Source organism: Myotis lucifugus, unplaced genomic scaffold, assembly GCF_000147115.1.
Source record: "Myotis lucifugus unplaced genomic scaffold, Myoluc2.0 scaffold_438, whole genome shotgun sequence".
Classification (NCBI taxonomy): Eukaryota; Metazoa; Chordata; class Mammalia; order Chiroptera; family Vespertilionidae; genus Myotis; species Myotis lucifugus.
This window is the reverse complement of record NW_005871486.1, coordinates 364788-387077: the sequence shown is the minus strand read 5'-3', so window position 1 is coordinate 387077 and position 22290 is coordinate 364788. Positions and strand designations below refer to the sequence as shown.

Sequence of the window (22290 nt, the reverse complement as noted above, 5' to 3'; positions counted from 1 at the left end):
GTAACCCCCGTGCCCTCAAAATTTGTGCAACATAAAAGGGGAATTAATTTAGCAGAGTTTATTTTAATATTTGCTATTGGCCCTTTCTCTATAATAGAGGTGTGAAGAGATGAAAAGGGAAATTAGGTAAAATGTATATGGAAAAATAATATATAAATTTTATTAATAAACCAGTAACCAAAAGGAATATAACAACAGGAGGCATGATATAAAAGACAACAAAAAACATGACATGAAAACAACAAAAACATGATATAAAAACAACAGTGATGCAAACAATGGCTGATAAAAGTGATTAAAACTTATTCTAATATCTCCCTGTACACCACATTAAGAGTGAAAACACTTTCAGAGTGCTTGACTAATTTCCCTTGTGATGAAGTATTTAGAACTTTAACTGTAATGTCACATGCTCTTCAAACTCAAGAGAAAGCAACATATAACTAACCGACCATGTGCGAAAATGGGTTCAGGTAGGAATATGCCTATTCTGTCTAGAGTTTGTCCTTGTGATTTATCAATAGTCATCACGGGAAACCGTCATCGAATCAATTTAAATGGGAGGCCAGTGTCAGATGGGGACAAATTAATTCTTGGAATCAGAACAACCTCTCCCTCTGCAGATCCTGTTAATACTTCAGCTTCAATAATGTTAGGTCGTAATCTTTTGATACCATTGCAAAGACCCCATTTACTATTGAGATTTCTCAATAGCATGATGATTGCACCCACTTTCAATTTTAATTTATGACACGGCATTTCCGAAGGAGTAATACTATTAAGAAATTCGGTGGGAAAATTTTCCTTTTCAGCATCATCTGTGGAATCAATGGAATCATCACTCAAATATGTGTGAAAATCTCCATCAAGTATATCCAAAATTTCTTCATTTAATTTTTGAACATGCTCATTTTTTGGACAAAGAATTACATGTTTAGATATATTTTTAATATTATCTATAAATATAGTATTTCCAAAGGTAGCTTCAATAATAGATCCATTACAAATCATTTCACAGGGGATTTCAATAATATCCATTCCTAAATGGAAACTGCTATCAAGTTTGCCATCTCTAAGTTTTACTAACCATCCACTATAAACAGAATCCTCTGATCTCATATTTGTTGTAAGAGACAACTTTCTGAAACATCCCCAAACATTGCAGTACTTTAAACTCGTTTGTAGTATGGCCGATCACACAGCATGCGGTACAATACTGAGACATTGTCGAAAATCCCCTCCAAGAAGGAGAACTTTCCAACCAAATACAACATTCAGACTCATAATTTCTCTTAGTAATCTGTCTATGGCATTTATAGCATGACTGGATGCCATGGTGCATTCATCAATAATGAGAAGTTGGGCCTTTTTAATAGTTTTAGCAACTTCACTATATTGAGTCTAGAAATTGAAGTTTCATGTAATAGAATCGGTAATTTATACTGGGAATGAAAGATGCTTCCACTGAGAAGTAAATTTGCAGCAATTCCTGTAGACGCTGTGGGTAAAACAGTACCACCACAACCTCTAATATAATGTATTAAAACTTTATACAGCCCTAACCGGTTTGGCTCAGTGGATAGAGCATCGGCCTGCTGACTCAAGGGTCCCGGGTTCAATTCCGGTCAGGGGCATGTACCTTGGTTGCGGGCACATCCCCAGTGGGGAGTGTGCAGGAGGCAGCTGATCGATGTTTCTCTCTCATCGATGTTTCTAACTCTCTGTCCCTCTCCCTTCCTCTCTGTAAAAAATCAATAAAATATATTAAAAAAAAAAAAAAACTTTATACAGATATGCAGGTGAATAGGATTCCTAGCTGGCAGGCCCCTAACAGCAAGCTGGCCACCTGTCGATTCCGTGAGGAATGGGGCTCCCTCCTGTCAGGTTCCGGGGTGCAGGTGAATGGGGTTCCTGGCTGGCAGGCCACTGACAGCAAGCTATCCAACAGCAGATTCTGTGAGGAATGGGGCTGCCTCCTCCCTACTGTCAGGGTCTGGTTTGAAGGCCAGACTCAGTACTTCCACACGCCACTCCAAGGGCGGGTTCCTGCCTGAAACCTCGTCCTCCGGGAAACAGCTGGGGGAGGGCACAGCTGTTTCCAAGATGACCCCTGCAGGACTGACTTCCTTCCGGTTGGTCGAGCTTCTGGACGTGATGTTACACCCAGGGTTTTTATATAAGTAGATTAGTTTTTCAAGCAAATATTGTTGATCATTAAACTATAAAGAACAAAATAAAGCAGATACATGGTACATGGTGCAACAACCAAAATCAAAGATCTAAAAGAGACAAATTTTTTTTTAAATACTTCCCTAGCCAGTTTGGCTCAGTGGACAGAGCATCCACCCGGAAACTGAAGGGTTCTGGGTTCAATTCCAGTCAAAGGAATGTACCTCAGTTGCAGGCTCAATCCCCATGTAGGAGGCAACCAGTCAATGTGTCTCTCTCACATTGATGTTTCTCTCTCTCTCTGTCTCTCCCCCTCCACTCCCTCTAAAAATCAGTAGAAAAATATCCTTCAGTGAGGGTTAACAAAAAAACAAAATACTGTAATTCTCAGCCTTTTTCTTTTTTTTAAGAGAGAGAGGAAGGGAGAGGAAGAGAAACACTGATGTATGAGAGAAACACTCATCAGTGGGATCCCGCATGCACCTGACCGGGTATCAAACAAAAAACGTGGGTATGTGCCCTGACATGGAATCAAACCAGAGACCACATTCAACCAAGTCACACCAGCAAGGGCTAAAAGAGACCAAGTTTGATAGCATTCTGGTTCAGTTCTTGCTTGGCCTTACTTTGCTAGCATACCTGTCCTTGGATTACTGTCCCATAACTGCTCACTGTGTCTTTAATCAATGTCCCTTTACTTGAGCCAGTTAAACCAGTTCGCTGTTGCTTGTACAAAAGATCCAAACTCGGACTAAAGGCTATCACTGAATTAGTATTTATTAAGTAACACTGGAAGTTTATATATTAAAAAAGAGTAGCCTTAGTCGGTTTGGCTCAGTGGATATAGCCTCAGCCTGTGGACTGAAGGGTCCCAGGTTCGATTCCAGTCAAGGGCACATGCCCAGGTTGTGGGCTCGATGGGGGGGGCGGGGGGAGGAGCGTGCAGGAGGCAGCCAATCAATGATTCTCTCTCATCATTGATGTTTCTATCTCTCCTCTCTCTGAAATCAATAAAATAAATAAATAAATAATAACTTAGAGCTATATACTACACTTGGAAAAATGAAATTCAAAAAATCAACACTTTTTTTAAAAATATATTTTATTGATTTTTACAGAGAGGAAGGAGAGGGATAGAGAATCAGAAACACCGATGAGAGAGAAACATGAATCAGCCGCCTCCTGCACACCCCTCACTGGGGATGTGCCCCCAACCAAAGTACATGCCCTTGACCGGAATCGAACCCCGGACCCCTCAGTCCGCAGGCCGACGCTCTATCCACTAAACCAAACCGGTTAGGGCAAATCAACACTTTTTTATTATTTTCTGTAACAGACATGTTTCACTCCTGTATAGAAAGGGAATAAACTTTATGATTCCCACAGCCTCTGGCCACAAACAACTATACCAAAAGTATTCCTCTAGTACCTGGTTAAAAAAGATGATAAACTGACCAAATCAGATTCTTCTCTGAGCAATTCTTATAGCTATAGAAATAAACTGAAATTTCCTGAAGACTTGGCAGTTGTGGCTGTCACTTTTAGTCAAGTATAACCTGGTGAATAAGCAAAAGACGACAATCAACACAGAGAAGAGAAAGGATGCACTAAAAAAAAGCAGACAAGAGACTATGGACCCCTAAGGAAATAGAAAGCCTCCCAGTGCCCAAGAGGCCCACATACAGATTTCCTGCTCTGGGGTTCAGAAAGAATCCCTGGTCTTTAATTTAATGCCCTGAGTTTTTGCTAACTAGAATAGAGTTCTATACCCTGAGACTAAAACTGCCTTTACTGAAATATTTATTTCCTCAACTACTGCATCTAAATTGTCAGGCACTTTTCTCCTCCACACCTACTTTTCTTTGCTCTTCTGGAGGATTTTTTGCACAGGCAAGCCTAGATCATGATGACTCCATTTCACAAACATAGATCCAGAACAATATAAGCAAAAGAGCTAGTGCCAAGAACTGTTAAGGAAGGAGGTAGCACTGAAAAAAGGCAGGAGAAACTTGAGCAATGAGAAAATGAAATAAAATATGGGAATTAACCTATTTTGAATTCAATCACTGGGAGGAGGGGGGAACCTAGTAAGTCTGTACCACAGCACCTACTGCTACACTATATATTATACACAATAACAACAATATTCACTGAGACTTCATGCCAGGTCCTGTCCTACAAATTCTTGATATGTCTTATCATGATCTCCTTAATAGTCTTAAAGATCTAAAAATGCAGGTATTCTTACCCTATTTTGTAAGAAAAGCAAAAGGTTATTATAATGCTCAACTTCTTGATTACTGGGGGGGGGGGGGGACAGAAAGCTTCTCTTTTGGTTCAAGTGGCCACAAACCCTACTACATTATCATATTTATGAATTTTCCATTCACTGTCAATAACAACACTAAATACCAGCATTTGCTGAGTTTGAAGGCACTGTCCTACAAAACAGACATTATTCCATATTATATATGGGAAAAACAAGGTTCAAAGAAGTAATCTGTCCAAAGTCATATAGTTGATAAAGATCAGAAGTGGAATTCAAATTCAGGCCTATATACCCTTTACTACTTCTCTGTTCTCTCACAGGCAAGCATAAAAGTTCCACCACACCTGGGTTACCCAGCTGTTGTTCCAGATCACTATACTATTTTTATCATTTATTTCATGATGGGGTGGGGATAGGAGGATATAAAGGGAGCGGGGATTAAAGTCACCACAGCAGCCAGGATTAGACTGCACTTTCAATTTTTCATATGTCATTAAAATTGCTATTAAACACTATGAAAGTTGATTATCTAATGTGTTGAATGGCATTCTGCTAGTATGGCTAACATACCTAAGTGATAAACTATAGTTAAGTTATCAAAACCTAATTTTGCTGCCAGATTACCAGAATATATACACCTCTTGTTAAAATGTCAGCACTTCTGAGACACAAAAGAGACAATTTAGAAAGTAGAAATAATAAATTTATTTTCAAAATAAGTTAGTGAACCTATGATACTAGTGACCTTTAACTACAAAAACCTCACCATTGCTGGTTCTTCCAGTCTTTTACTTCTAATTTCACCAATCATGATCAAACTAAAATCAATAAGGAGGGCAAGGCCATTTTAATCAGAGAGAGAAACTGTTTTAATTGGTATCAAAGAACCTAATAAAAAGTTTAAAACTTGCCCTAACCGGTTTGGCTCAGTGGATAGAGCGTCAGCCTGCGAACTCAAGGGTCCCAGGTTCCATTCCGGTCAAGGGCATGTACCTTGATTGCAGGCACATCCCCAGTAGGGAGTGTGCAGGAGGCAGCTAATGTTTCTCTCTCATAGATGTTTCTAACTCTCTATCCCTCTCCCTTCCTCTCTGTAAAAAATCAATAAAATATATTTTTTAAAAAAAGTTTAAAACTTAAGATAATGATAAATCTTCTCTGCTTATCTAGAAACTACTACCTATAGCCATCTAGCTGAATGGCTTTCTTTTTTTTTTTTTTAATTTATTTCAGAGAGGAAGGGAGAGGGAGGGAGAGCTAGAAATATCAATGAGAGAGATTCACTGATCAGGTGCCTCCTGCACGCTCCCTCCTGGGGATCAAGCCCGCAACCCAGGCATGTTCCCGACTGGGAATCAAACCGTGACTTCCTGGTTCATAGATGAACGCTCAAACACACTGGCTGGGCCTGAATGGCCTATTTCTGGCTTGCAAAGGAACTAATTCCAAAAACATGAAAGAGACTCCTATATAGTGGGGCCTTGACTTACGAGTTTAATTCGTTCCGAGACCGAGCTCGTTAAGGAGCTCGTTAAGGAGCTCATTAACTCAAATTACTCTATCAACTCAATGCAAAAAATCGGTGGAGAGACAGCTGGTCTCTCAAAAAACTCTTTAGTCGGGACACTCCTAAGTCAAGGCCCCACTGTACAACTATACAGAAGATCATATTTATATTTAAATAATGGTTATTTGCACATGGAGAAGACATCAAAGCATATTCATTAGCAATAAAAAAAGTTTCATTCTGAAATACCAGTCTCAAAAGATGACATATAGAAAAGGCAAAAAAAATAAAAAATAAAAAATGTTCACCCAAAAGTTCTTTTGTGGTTTTTGTTTTGTTTTTGTGTGTTTTTTTCCTACACCCAACAGTTCTTAAATCTAGAAGTATCAGGCTGTTTTCAAAAAAATAAAATGAAATTAATGTATCTGCCATCATTGGAATCAGGATGGCAGATACATTAATACAGCGGTTCTCAACCTGTGGGTCGCGACCCCTTTGGGGGTCAAACGACCCTTTCACAGGGGTCGCCTAAGACCATCGGAAAACACATATATAATTACATATTGTTTTTGTGATTAATCACTATGCTTTAATTATGTTCAATTTGTAACAATGAAAATACATCCTACATATCAGATATTTACATTACGATTCATAACAGTAGCAAAATTACAGTGATGAAGTAGCAACGAAAATAATTTTATGGTTGGGGGTCACCACAACATGAGGAACTGTATTAGGAAGGTTGAGAACCACTGCATTAATACAATCTTACTAGCAGAGTACAAGAATCCATTTAAGTGCCTGGTCGGTGTGGCTCAGTTGGTTGCCAGTTAGATTCCAGATACATTTTAAATGGGTGAATTGTATAGCATGTGAATTATATCTCAATAAAGTTGTTTTTAAAATTTCACTTTATTTTTTTTATTTTCAATATTTATTTTATATATTTAAATGCCATTTAAAAAAGAAAAATCAACCGAAAAAATGAGTTCGCGGGTGCCATAGGTTCGCCATCACTGTGCTAGGCCCACATCCCCGGGGGTCTACCCACCAGAGAAAGTACCAAAGCCTAGACCCCAAAAACCCGCAGAAGCAGGGCAGTCCCAGGGAAGACCACCAGCAAGGCTAAAAGGACAACCATCAAACAGCTAAAGAAATACCGCTGCAAACAATGCAGGCAGCTCTTTATCAAATATCTTAGGCGAGCTATGCAAGCAGACTTCAGCTAAGTGCCAGGCATGCAGTTCATCACCACAGCCAACAACAATCACGCTTAAGCTACAGAACCTTGGCTTAGGCCACAGAACAGGAAACCTCCGTCCGTGTTTTCCTTATAGCTTCACAGAGGAGCAATGGAATAGTAACCTTAGAATAGAAATAACAACCTAGCCCTTATCATGGAACACAGAGACTAACCTTTAGGATAGAATGTAGAAACATAGACCATAGATAAGATTAGAGCCAGCAGAGCTAAATAGAAATAAGATTTTTAGCAAAGGTCAGGTAAGAAACTTTAAACATAAAACAAGAAACTGTAAAAGGACAAAGGAGGAGACAAAACATCCCATGATGTGACTGGAGACGCCTGCTTATAGGATCAAATGGTATAAAGTCAGTGTAACAGGGCAATAAAGACAGAACCTTGCTGGGGTCCAACCCCAGCAGGTCCGGGGGTCCCCAAAGGTGTGGACGGAGTCGGCGAAGAAGGAATGACACGAAGACAGCCTTCAGTTGATCAGCAGCCTAGTCAGGACCTCTAGCCAGGATCTCCAGCCAAAGTTCTGGTCGGAGTTCTGGTTAGGAGTTGATGAGGATCTGATCTAAAATTTCACTTTATAACAAAATCCACAACTATAATACAGAACACATTTTGCATTTTAATAGATACACTGTCTATACATTATGTCCCAATAGAAACTTTAAACCCAAATTGCATCTCTTAAAAAGCTTCTAATGAGAAAAATAAGCCAATAGTCTGAAGAGCAGTTAATGATTGACATTATACAGATAAATTACAACCTTCACTCTGTCTTCATAAGGATGTTATCTTCTTGAACTATCCTAGATCCCTGGTCAGCAAACCGCGGCTCGCGAGCCACACGCGGCTCTTTGGCCCCTTGAGTGTGGCTCTTCCACAAAATATCACATGCAGGCATGCACATACAGTGCGATAGAAGTCAGTATTTTGTGGAAAAGTCAGTATTTTGTGGAAGAGCCGGTGTTTTGTGGAAGAGCCAAACTCAAAGGGGCCAAAGAGCCGCGTGTGGCTCGCGAGCCGCAGTTTGCCAAGCCACAGTTTGCCAAGCCGCAGTTTGCCGACCACTGTCCTAGATGATAAAAATCACTTCTGGGTAGGAGGTAGATGAAGGGTAACAGGGGGAATAAATGGTTATGGAAGATTGGACTTGGCATGGTGAACACACAATACAATATACAGATGATGTATTACAGAATAGTACATTTAAAACCTATCTAATTTTATTAACCAACTAGAGGCCCGATGCACGAAATTCGTGCAAGAGCCTTGGCCCCAGGCCCCATCCGCCGCTGCTGCAGCCAGGGATCTCTGCCGCGCCCCCCACTCACTGAGACTTTGTCCAGAAGGAAGGATGCCCGGTCTAATTAGCATATTACGCTTTTATTATTAAAGATGTCACTCCAATAAATTCAACTTTTTAAAAATCACTTCTAAAAAAAAAAATCACTTCTGAGAACAGGAATGAACCTTAAAAAGTTGAAATGGATACAGCACTGTTTCCCAATATGTGATGTGACTGGGAACAGAAACAAAGTTTCAATGTTTTACAAATTCAGGTAAGTAAATCTTGTTCCTACAGCCCCTTGTTTGGCTACCTCTAATATGACTTTAAAAAAAAAAAAAAAGGCAATCCAAAAAGAACATAAAATCCTATATAATAGAAGGGTAGTATGCAAATTGTCTCCTCAACCGGAAGTTATCCGGGAGTTCGACAAGGGGGCAGGGCCAGCCAGGGGAAGGGAGGGAGGACCCGGCTGCCAGCCAGCAGCCACTAGGGACCCTACCAGTGCACAAGTTTTGTGCACTGGGCCTCTAGTCCATAATAAGAGCTGATAGCAATTACTTTCAAAATTTAGCCCTAGCCAGTTTGGTTCAGTGGATAGAGCATCAGCCTGCAGACCAAAAGGTCCCAGGTACGATTCCAGTCAAGGGTATGTACCTTGGTTGCAGGCTCCTCCTGGGTCCGGGCCCTGGACAGGGCATGAGCAGAAAGCAACCAATCAATGTGTTTCTCTCACATCAATATTTCTCTCTCTCTTACCCTCTCTCTTCCACTCTCTAAAAATCAATGGAAAAATATCCTTGGGTGAGAATAAAAGAAAAAGGAAAAAAATTTTTTAATGTAGCCCTTCAAAAATGCTGACAGACTCCTCCTTACCTTCAGGCCTAAAAGCCTCTCAGTATTCAAGACCCTACATTCTGTTCTATCTTATACACATCAATTCTAAGTGACATGTTAATAGTCTTCAAAATAAAGCACTACACTCAATAAGTGTCTTCAATATGCCCTGATGACATAATGTATGCATTCATCATTTATGAGATACATACTATTTGCCAGGTGCTGAAGACACAAGGCTGAAAGATTCTTCAAGAGGTGAATCTTAACCAAGGTGCACAGGAGGATCACCAGGGAGTGCTTTCTAAAAAATACATGAACTGCATCTCATCACTGGAGATTTTGATTCAGTAAGTCTGGACTTAAGCCCAAGAATCTCTTTACTGCAAACAGCTTCCTAGCACTAATTGGTGAAGGAAAAAGTCAGTATTCAACTCTACACACAGAGCTGAATGCTTCGCTTCAATTAGATGTGAACCAAACATGATGGTGGCACCAGAAGAGGTACCAACCTTTACGAAAGGAGGAAGTTAAAGGGGAAGGTTTACCAGAGATGGAGATACTTTAGTTGAAGTTTGAAAGATGAGGGAGTGGCTAGGGGGGAAAGGAGGGGAAAGGAATTCCAAACAGAGAAACTACATAAATAAAAACAGCACAACTACTATGTTGAGGAATTGCACAAATTATAAAAATAACATGTGTGTTCCGAAAGTTACAAATACTTCAGTACAGCTGAAGTGGAGTGCCAGTAAAGACTGGAGAGGGAAACTGGTTTAAAACACAAAAGGGCCTACATTATGCTATGCTGAGGAGCTTGGAAGTTATCTAAAAGCAAATGAAGCCCTAGCCCCATGGTCGGCAAACTGCGGCTCGGGAGCCACATGCGGCTTTTTGGCCCTTGAGTGTGGCTCTTCCACAAAATACCACGTGCGGGTGCACGTACAGTGCGATTGAAACTTCGTGGCCCATGCACAGAAGTCGGTTTTCGGCCTGGGCGAGTCTATTTTGAAGAAGTGCTGTTGATATTTGGCTCTGTTAACTAATGAGTTTGCCGACCACTGCCCTAGCTGGTTTAGCTCAGTGGATACAGTGTCGGCCTGTGGACTGAAGGGTCCCAGTTCGATTCTGGCCAAGGGCACATACCCGGATTGCGGGCTTGATCCCTAGTGTGGGGCGTGCAGGAGGCAGCCAATCAATGATTCTCTCTCATCATTGATGTTTCTATCTCTCCCTCTCCCTTCCTGTCTGAAATCAATAAAAATATATTTTAAAAAAATAAAATAAAAGCAATTGAAAAGCAAAATATAAAATTTAGGCAAGGATGAAACATAAGCAGATTTGTCCTCAAAAATATCAAATTGGCAGCAGCATAAAAATAGCCAGAAGAGCCCTGACCGGTTTGGCTCAGTGGATAGAGCATCGGCCTGCGGACTGAAGGGTCCCAGGTTCGATTCCGGTCAAGGGCATGTACCTTAGTTGCGGGCATAACCCCAGTGGGGGGTGTGCAGGAGGCAGCTGATCAATGTTTCTCTCTCATCGATGTTTCTGCCTCTCTATCCCTCTCCTTTCCTCTCTGTAAAAAATCAATAAAATATATATTTTTTAAAAACACACACACAAAAAAAAAAAATTAAAAAAAAAATACTTTAAATTCCGTTTGTATACAATGTCCAAAATAGACAAATCCACAGACAGAAAAAGTAGTCTCTGGTCTAGGACAAGAAAGCAACTGCTACTGGGTACAGGATTTTGGGGATGATGAAAATGTTCTAAAATTGATTGTGATGATGACTGCACAACTCTGTACTATACTAAAAACCACTGAATTATATACTTTAAATAGGTGGATTATATATCAACAATGCAGTTCTTTGAAAAATCTTTATGGCCCCCAATTTCCACAAACTTAAAAAAGTTTTTGTGATGAGATTTGTAAAGACATTAAGAAAGATACTTGAACCATAAACGAGTACTTATTAAAAGCCATAAACAGACAAATAAATCTTCGGGCACCATTAACAAGGTACTTTAACAGTTCTCAAAAAATATTACATGAAAAAAATAACAATTCCCTGGAGAAGGTCCAATAAACTCTTCAACTGCAGGTTTTATCACCAATGTCATGTACTAGTACATCCTTCAGGCTCAAGTTCTTAAATCAAATTCCCAAATGTTAAACTTCCCCAACCTATTGCTAATCACTTCTCACAATATTCACAGCAGGGAGCAAAATGCCAGAGCAGTCCACTGAGCTGAAACCCAGAAGATAAGGAAACTGAATATAAAAACTGAGAAGAGTGGATAAGAAATCCCTCAACAACAAAAAAAAACTATTACTTACCCTAATCTCCAGCACTTATTACTCTTTTGGCATTGTGTTTTCAGTCTATGTTATTCTGAGGGTGTTAAGCCATTTCTCAGGAGTGAACAGATAGATTCTCAATTTTTTGTTTAAGTATTCTGTTCTCAGTCTCAGCCTGTAGAAAGTATTCCGTAAATGCTGTTGCCTGAGAAAATGGACACATGCACAAAAGATGTGTCTCTTCTGCAAGTACAGAGAGGTGTGATGAAAAACAGTATGTTACTTCACAGCTTACAACGCACTTCATCCATATCCATAACTGAAATCTGGAACACAGTTCTTCCTAACTACCCTGTTTTTCTCTTACTAAAACTCTCATGATTCAACACACTTCCCTCTTTTCTTTGGCCACATGGGCACCCAGAGCAAATTCTGTAACCCACCACTGGTACATATTTCTAAATTCTAAATATACCCGCTTCGTTTCCTAAAATACTCTTATTTTCCCACTGTTATATCTCAGTACCACCAATCCATTGTTTTTCCTAATTCCACACCAAAAACCTTTAAAACAAAACAGCATCTGAGTGAATACTTTTTTTTTTAACACTGGAACCTAGTTCTTTAAATTGAAAAATCTTTCTTAGTTTAATTTTTATTTATTTATTTTAGAGAGAGTGAGTGGGGGGAGAAAGAAACATCAATTTGTTGTTCCTCCCATTTATGCATTCACTGGTTGCTTCTTTAATGAGCCCTAACTGGGAATCAAACCCGAAACCTGACCTCCCTTCCAGTTTAGCACAGTACTTATTAAGTACAAGTGTAAGGATTATCTCACAATCACTGAAGGGTAAGAAGGAGAGACATATCAAAGGTGGTGTCAGAATACCACTAGAAGATGGCAACACCAAGTGGAAGAAAAAGGGGGTACAAATAGAGCCAAAAAGAAGATTCACCCACAAAATTTTGCCTGGATAGAGAGAATTATCTCCGACGAGCTGTCAATTTACAGTAGATAGTGATACATCCTAGCACCAAAAGACTACAAACAAAAGTGAGAGAAAGCTCTGTGGAGTTGTCCTCTAAATTTTCTTTTCCACCTATCCCTGCCTGCCCCTTAAAATCCAGGAGAGACCATAGTTCAACTAATCTGAGGACCTTAAAATGTTTTCCCTATTTCATCACCCACTTTATCTCACAGAACTTTACAGAGAAAACAGATTTCACAATAAGAGAAAATTATCACAACAAGTCAAAGACTGACCTTGGGTTTTGCATGATGAAACTTTTAATACTATTCAGAAAAAAAAATCACTATTATAAAAATTACTGTTAAATATGTACATTTTTTGTACATAACATTTAAAATGTTATTCACTTAAGGTGTGTTTTCTAGTGTTCTATATCTTGATCCACATCCACTGTCTTGTTTACAATAGGTAAATTAATAGACAAAAATAAATAAATCTTATTCAATGGGACTTCTTTCCCTCACTCCTCTCCAAAGACCTCAATTTGGCCCAAAAATGGAGGCTTTTACGTTTCTGAGAATACTAGCTACAATAATTTTATGTACTACAAGTGATATTTAATGTTTTTAATCATAATGTAGAAAAAATACAGAAATACCATAGTCTGCAAATGTTACAACTTTAAAGTACTGCTTATTACCTCTGTACATGTTCTCAAGCTGTTGATGTTTTACATTCATTTAAAAGCCCTCATGGTAATTATCTTTCAAGTTTCATACTTAAAAAATTAAATATTGAGAGGGGAGAGGCATGGGGGGAAAACTTAAGTATTAAAAAAGTCAGTCACATATATATTTGAGCACAGCTTAAAGAGTTCACTTTTAAAAGGGGGGAAAATTCAGACATTAAGAGAATGTCTACATCAGGTTAAAAAAATGTTTTAGTACTAGTATAAAAAAGTGATTGCTCATAAATGAGAGTAATGAGAGAAATAAATGTAAAGTACCTGGCACTATAAATAGTTCCCTTCCCGCCAACACTGCTGCTGCCATCACAGCCTGTGATATTCTGACAATCTGATCTTAAGTTTTGGTCCATTATGCCAAAAGTCCTTTAGAAAAAGGCAAAGGAGGTGTGCTCTCCTGAGGGCCTTTCCTTTCCCCTAGTCCTTCCCCCACAGGTATGCATCTCATAACTCTAAGGCAGTGGTTCTCAACCTTCCTAATGCCTCGACTCTTTAATACAGTTCCTCATGTTGTGGTGACCCCCAATTTCATTGTTACAAATTGAACATAATTAAAGCATAGTGATTCATCACAAAAACAATATGTAATTATATATGTGTTTTCCGATGGTCTTAGGCGACCCCTGTGAAAGGGTGGTTTGACCCCCAAAGGGGTCGCGACCCACAGGTTGAGAACCGCTGCTCTAAGGGCTCCCTCAAGACTTGCAACCAGGAGAGCAATCAACATTGCTAACCACCTGACCCTGTCTCCAACGCCCCCTTTTCTCTGACTTCTCAGTGAGCCAAAACAGCCCCACCTCGGCTCATTTCTTTCCTATAACATTACTAGTGAGCCAAAGCAGCCCCACCTCGGCTCATTTCTTTCCTATAACATTACTAGTGAGCCAAAGCAGCCCCACCGAGGCTCTCTCCTGTTGCTTCTTCTATCCTAAGCCTTTCCTGTTTCACTGTCCCCAGCTCTAATAAACATACTTTCAAAATGAAAAGGGGGGAGGGGCGCATGCCAAAGGCAATAGGCCCACCAAAAAGGAGTAGACCAGAAGCATGAGATCTTTCCTCCCAGCACATCATCAATTTGGCTCAAATAAACTCTTGGTATTGCAGAATGTGCTGGCACTAGTATCACTTTATACCGAGTCATTCTTTTTCAACAGAGAAAAGTTTCCCACAATTACTACTTAGAATAAGCATGTAGGGTGGAGGGGGGGTTATGGGAAGAAAACAAAGGGGTGTAATACTTCAACAATAAAGGTAAATTTTATAAAAAGAATACACACGTAATAAAAACAAAACTGGAAAAATGTTACATGATTGCTCCTGTGGGGGAAAAGGGAGAGCTCTTGCAATTATAGGAGAAAAGCCAACATTTGTATCCATCTCCTTATTATCAAGTTTATCATCTCTAAAATTAAAGCAAAGTAATTATTTAGGATGCGTTACTTTGTTGCAATAGTTTAGTTTGGTTTAATTTTTAAGGCTAGAAATATGTTTAAGGAGGCAGAAATATACAGAGAGCATGGGCACTGGAATCAGAGACCTAATTTAAAAACCAGGTTCTACCTGGTAACTACACTTCATTTTCTCATCTCTCAGAAAAGGGTATTACTTCCCTCATGGGACTTTTCTGAGGATTAAATACAGGAAATATATAGCCAGTACCTAGAACATAAGTGCTCAGTAAATCTATTTATCATCATCAGTGATTCTCAACCTCTTTTGTACTCCCACCTGACAGAGACACCTTATTCCAATCTTAACAGTGGCTACTGAGGGCAGTGATTCACCTAGAGCAATGGTTCTCAACCTTGGTTGCACATTAGAATCACCTGGGAATCTTTTTAAATCCTGATTTCTGGGCATCATCCTCTGGAAATTGTTTCTTTGTTATGGGGTGGGGCCACAACATTAGTAACCAAGAAACAGAATTTCCAGAGGATGAGGCCCAGAAATCAGGATTTTAAAGATTCCCAGGTGATTCTAATGTGCAGCCAAGGTTGAGAACCACTGCCCTAGAACTATGCCCCTCAACTCTTTAACTACATTACATTCACTGCTGCTGCTTGTCTAAGTGGCCTTTACCTATTGCCACATATTTCCCAACAGAATATCTGAGCTCTAAGTTCCACTACTTTACCTGGTGCAAATCTGAAGAACTTAGTGGTTTTTCCCTCATTCAATCAACACAAAAATTTCAGACACCACCTGGGAAAGGGACATGACAAATACAATAGCCTCTGCCCCAGCATAGTTCAGTCCAAGAGGTGAGATCAACACCAAACCAATAAATTAAAATACACTGGAATGACTTTTTGTGTGAGTGACCAACATCTGCAGCATAGCAACTACCCTCAATTCCCTAAATGCTCTTGATTATATCATGTGTCCAGCCCAACAGAACTGTTATGGGTACAATTCAACACCTCCCTACCTTGTTTTTCTCTCTCTCTCTCTCTCTCTCTCTCTCTCTCTCTCTCTTTTCATGTACAGCTGCCTAAATCTTACTCAACATGTATACTACTAAATTTAATTACCTTGTCCCCAAAATCATATCCCCTTTTGTATTCCTTTTCCTGTATTACTTCATTTTCCCCAAGACCTAAGATTTCTAATTCAATCACCAAATTCAGTGTATTTCTCAGTACCATCCATACCTTCTTTTTCCATTGCTCATACCAGAACTGTTAGAGTTGTTATCCAACTAGTATCACCCCTTACCCACTCCAACCTCTTATTGCCGACTCAATCTTTCCAAAACACTACTAAAAGCCACGCCAGCCCGTCAGGTGTGGCTCAGTGGTTGAGCGTCAACCTATAAATGGTTTGATTCCCAGTCAGGGCACATCCTCGGGTTGCAGGCTCCATCCCCAGTGGGGGGCATGCAGAGGCAGCTGATCAATGATTCTCTGTCATCATTGATGTTTCTATCTCTCCCTGTCCTTTCCTCTCTGAAATCAATAACAATACATTAGCTGAAACCGGTTTGGCTCAGTGGATAGAGCGTCGGCCTGCGGACTGAAGGGTCCCAGGTTCGATTCCGGTCAAGGGCATGTACCTGGGTTGCGGGCACATCCCCAGTGGGAGATGTGCAGGAGGCAGCTGATCGATGTTTCTAACTCTCTATCCCTCTCCCTTCCTCTCTGTAAAAAATCAATAAAATATATTTTTAAAAAAAAATAATAAAAAAAAAAAAATAAAATAAAAATACATTAAAAAACAACAACAACCTACTTAATGAAATTTTAGCCTGGCACTCAAGGCCTATATCTTTGTGACAATGTCCTTTTCCCCAACTTTATTTTAAGGCCAAAGGATTAGGTACTCATACATTCAATAAATTTCTGAAACTCTATTATATGCCAAATTCTAGGAACTGGGATATTGACATGAATAAAATATGACCCCCTCAACTACTGCAAGAAAATAGAAAACAGATATAGTGCCTTAAAAGTTTCACAAGAAGCCCCGTATACTCATACTTCTAACATAGGTGTTTATGAAGCGGCACTGATATTGATGATTGGTTGAGTAAACCGAAGACCACTGATCAATATGCTCAATATATTTCTGTGGAATAAGAGGATAAATTCCCCCTCTTGATTTCTACTATGGTACATAGGCTACTTTTTTGAAGGGACAAGGGAAGCACAACTGAGACTTCAGATTTGCAAATATGTTTGTGCCTAATTTGTTTCTGAAGCAGAACAGAAGCACTAGAGGCCTAGTGACAGATGTCAGTTCTTTTTGCTAGTCAGTACTCACATAGTAGCAATATAAAATGAACCTTTGCAAATTCAACCTGTGTACAATTTCAAAGAGTAGCCTGATTAAAACATCCTACCAGTGGTTCTCAACCTTCCTAATGCCGTGACTCTTTAATACAGTTCCTCATGTTGTGGTGACCCCCAACCATAAAATTATTTTCGTTGCTACTTCATAACTGTAATTTTGCTACTGTTATGAATCGTTATGTAAATATCTGATATGCAGGATGTATTTTCATTGTTCGCGACCCACAGGTTGAGAACGGCATCCTTTCATCACTATCAGGAAGTTAGGAAATACAGACCAGGATACTCTTCTCAGTAAAATATGCTGTGATCCCAGGAATGTTTCTGGATTAGTAAAGGTAAGCATGTTAAAATTAACCAAGTGAAACAAGTCTTAGAACAAGAGAATGAAGATGGTTAAAATCTAAAAGCCACAACCACTCCTCTCTGACACAAAACATTATATATCAATTCCACATCAAATAAATTTCACTTGAGCAGCTGATCTGTTATCAACTTCCTACTACTTTCAACTATAACATCGTAAAAAACAAAAGTCACCCTCACCCAACAGGAAAGTCTCGAAAATACAGTGGGGCCTTGACTTACGAGTGTCCCAACTAACGAGTTTTTCGAGATACGAGCCGTCTCTCGGCCGATTTTTTGCTTTGAGTTGCGAGCTAAAATTCGGGTTACAGGCCAGCTTCAGATAACCCCACCGCTAGTTGGCGCAGCGAACGTCACAGTGAACGCCACATTAGCCCAGCATCATGTGTCTCACTCGTTCACTGTTGATTTGACATACGAGTAATTTGAGTTACGAGCTCCGTTAAACTCGTAAGTCAAGGCCCCACTGTATGTCTATAAACAGCCCAAAGAGTTCTTAAAAGAATATATCAAGAGGAAAAAAAGTCATCTTATTAAACATACCTACAAATGCAATGTGCACATTATAACAATCTTAAGTCTTTTTTTTAATGAATTGGTCATTTACTATTTAGCACCAGATTGATATGACCCAGTGACATTAAAACAATCATCCTTTAAAACAAGTGACTATTTAATTTAGACCACATGAAATTAGCAATTTAGGCTTTTGAAGACATTCACTAAAAGCAGATTGATTACAAAAGAGTTTCAAAGCTGAAATAGTGAACTTTTTTTACCTGATGTTCTGCATGAATGTTATCCCCAGTAGGCCATCGATGTTTGCTATTATTATAGCCGCCTCCACCACTTCCTCCTCCCCCAAGCTGCTCACCATGCTGCCTCTGAAAGAAGTAGTCCACCATAGCGTCGTCCTGGGAACGGCCTGCAACTCCTATGGATCCTGGGACAGGGCTGGAGTGTGTCCCAGCTGCAAGAGCTTGATTTGCAGCTGGTTGTGGCTGCGCTTGCGACCCTGTTCCAGATGTCAAAACAACAGGCATGTTGGGATTAGCTGGTTCTTGAGGGTGATGTTTCAGGTGGGGGCTGAAAGAGTCCTGCCAAAGCACTGCTTTTCTCTTCAAGACACATGCAACGCTCATTCCACCAACACCTAAGGACAAATAAGTTACAAAGTTAAAATTTGCATTTTTTCATCTTTATTGTTTAAAGTATTACAGATGTCCCCTTTTTTCCCCCAATGACTCCCTCCACCCCACTCCTGCCCCCTAAAATTTGCACTTTTAAAACATTACTTGACATACACCAAGATAAAAGTGAGCTCCATGTCTTTTGCGATATATCATATACAACTAGTTCATACCAAGCAGCTATATATTTTAAAATAAATAACACAATTTTCTAAACTGAAACCTCCACTTTTAAGTTGCTGAGTGTGTGTGTGTGTGTGCTGTGTGTGTGAATAAGTGTGGTTGGTGGCAGGTACTCAGACAAGGTATGCAGATCAGGACTCAATATGGCAACTTCAGGGAAACTTATTCTGTTATCAAAGGAAACAATATAGAATTAAACTTCAACTTATTTACACCTTAAGCCAACTATGGCGATACTTTTTAAATAAGCAAGAGCTATATCAAATATCACTTTAGATATTTTAATGCTGAAGCAGATATAAGGCAATAAATAAACCAAACAAAAATCCAAACCCCATATATAATTAGCAATGACTCAGATTGTCTAAAACTTGACAGGACCCTTTAAAATGTCCAACAAATTCATAGGATGCTCCTTGAAGAAACAATAAGGCCCCCTGACCCAGAAAAGCAACAGAATGTTCTTAGCCTGAAACTTGTCCTCAGCTGCTATTGGTGGGGGGTTGGGAGGGAGGGTCACATTTTTACCAATAATTTACAATTATAATCGCAATCACATTATTCCATTAGTACTTTGACTCCTATAAACAGGATGAGACCAAACCGAATGCTAGAGTAGAAAGCCTCACTGTAAAAACAACAACCAAAAAAAAAATTATATATATATATATATATATATATATATATATATATATATATATATATAAAAATAAACATGCCCTGACTGGTATGACTCAGTTGGTTGGAGCATCCTCCCATACACCGAAGGGTCTCAGGTTCAATTCCCAGTCAGGGCACATACCCAGGTTGTGGGTTTGATCACTGGTCAGGGTGTGTACTGAAGGCAACTAACTGATCGATGTTTTCCTCTCACAATGATGTATCTCCTTTCCCCACTCTCCATAGATAGATAGATAAATAGATAGATCGATCAGATGCCTCAACACAATAACTGTATGGCAAATATACTGCAGACTTTATTTAATCATCCCTATTTTACAGATGAAAACATTAAGGGACAGAAAAGTTATGTGATATGCCCAAAGCCATTCAGCTAGTGAGTATGGACAAGGGATTCAAACATAAGTCTGTTTTGCATCCAAGTCTAGTTCTTTCTATCAACCCCTTGCTACACCCTAGTACATCAACACAGATATACTATTTCTCTCACCCTCATCTGCTACTCTTTCTTCTCTGGAAGGCTCAACAAAGAACCTCCAAATTGTTATTGTGAAACATTACTATTTAAGTTTCTTAAAAATAAAAAACTACATTTGTACTACATTTGTACATAAGCTATAACACCTGACACCCTGTAGCTGCTAAAAAAAAATGCTACAAAGTAATTAATCTGTGACCAATTAGAACACATCTGTCCATAGAAACTGATTTCAAGGCTATAAACTTAACTGCTACAAATGCCTTATCTCTCCCTAACCCAACTGTAACATTTCAAAAACAGACCCACAAGAGTTATGAGAAGTCTATTCTTTCTTTATAGATAATTAAATCTTCTCTAAAGAAGCATTTGCTTCTCACAACTAATTCATGTTTTGAAGCCAGACGTAAAAAAAGCCACAGCGGAATTTGTCATTTGTTCAAAGCCTAATTTGGAAATGCCTAGTCTCAGTAACAATTCCAATGCATCAGAACCTTACTAGCGTACCGAGTTAGTTTAGCTTTCTAGAGTTCCGTTTCTGCTTTCATGTATTGAACTGTGTCCGTGGGTAAGTACCAAAATCAGAGAGTCATTGCTGTGTTTACATCAATCTTTGCAAAGTGCTAACCAGCCTAATGCCTTCCGGTTTGATTTTCAAAAGAACTTCTTGCCCTCCTATTACCAACGTTAGTAGCCAGTTCCATTTTCTTCTACAAGGTAGTATCAATCTGACAGTCTTTGTTTTAGAAGGCAAGCCAAGAATTCCAAACCCCAAGTTTTACCGTTAAACTAGCAACCTCTTTGAGGCTGTTTCCTCATCTAGAAAATGATAAAAATCCTTCCTTTATGCTTCACAAGTTTGATTTTGAATCAAAATAAAATAGATGTAAAAGTTTTTTTGTAAACATAAAGTCACTATGCTGAGACCCCAGGAATTCAGTTACCATCAGTGAAGGCCATTATGGCACTCCAATCCCTGAGAAGATTCCTAAAACAGCCAAAGCAATCTTTTCTGAAATAAAAGATTTGCCATAATACTTATCTAGCAAAGAATTTCCATATGGAAAGGGTGTTGTACCTCTGAAACACATTGAACACAACTTCATTCCAACAAAGGATTGGGGGTGGGGGTGCAATTCCTATAAAAATGTTCAAACAAAACAATTGGCTTTTGTAGAGCTATCTGCCCTGAGACTTCCTGCTTCACCTAATGAAGCAAGGCAGTTTTCTCAAACAAGAGAAAACCTGGCAGAAGGGACAGTTTGAAAGTGAGCAAATTAACATGTCTTGGGTAATTTTGTAATATCTTGGCAACTACAGCACAAAAATGTTTTAATCGGTCACTTAAATATTAGAAAACATTCAAACTGCTGATGCCTTTTAGAGAACTCTCAAAGTCCACTAAAAAGTTGTGTGTAGCATTTCAAATGTGCCTTGTTTACAAATGGCACATGATAAATATTAGTATTTTAAGCAACTAAAAATAAGGGCTGATTCTAATTACTCCTCCAGTTTTCAAACTGTTTACATCACGGGTTGGTTGTCTTTTTAAATAACACACAGATTTCAAACAAAGGAACACGATTTAATCTATCTCCATGACCCATCTTTTTTTCCTACAAAAATGCTTAGTGTTCTGAAAGGTGTTTATTTTTTACCACCCTGTGTGGGAAAAGTTTATGGTCATACATTTATTTTAAAACAATTCACCTCAAACCCAAATTAAACTTCAAACCCAACTTGAAAAAAAAAACTGTGGCCTCAGACAAAATGAATTCCATGAAGGCGAAATACTAACTCAAAGTTCAGAATCCCGTATGTCCCAAAGATCCAGATAAACAAGAGTATTTTATAAAGTTAAAATTCGCAATGGATCACATGTCTAGTATTTTGCTTACTAAAAAAAAACAAAACAAAAAACAAAAAAAAACTGCATCAAGAACCACATATTCCTGGAGGAGGGCTTGTCTTGGTGAGTTTTTATGGGTTTTGCTTTGTTTTTGTTTTTCACAAAATAGACAAAAAGCTAAATGTACAAACCTACGGCTTCAAACGTAAAGGACTTTAGAACAGAGCCCCAAAGAAGCCTCATAAGCTATCATCACTCTTAAAAAGAGTATGAAGGGAACGGATTGTATCGACAACTAAAAACAGTGTCTTCTGTAACTGAACAATGAAAAGTAACAACCCTGCAAGTTGCGGCGAGGAGAGAACCTTCCCTGATACAATGTTGAGCGAGCGTGTTTGGGGGAGGGGGGGGG

The 22290-nt window shown here is 39.2% G+C and overlaps 1 protein-coding gene across 25 annotated transcripts in view; it reads right to left on the bottom strand.

Moving 5' to 3' along the window:
* Positions 1 to 18651, bottom strand: part of PUM1 (pumilio RNA binding family member 1) — a 121837-nt gene extending 103186 nt beyond the window's left edge. For 16 of the 25 annotated variants that reach the window (XR_002826296.1, XM_014468240.2, XM_014468242.2 and 13 more), the window contains exon 1: positions 18277 to 18651. Coding sequence is in view for 19 of the 25 variants with exons in the window: in XM_014468240.2 (XP_014323726.1) it covers positions 18277 to 18639 (363 nt within the window). In the remaining 6 variants the exon portion in view is untranslated. The remainder of the gene's footprint in view (positions 1 to 18276) is intronic. The other 9 variants (XM_006102900.3, XM_014468249.2, XM_023744241.1 and 6 more) reach the window with 5 other exon arrangements.
* Between the last annotated feature and the right edge of the window lie 3639 nt (positions 18652 to 22290).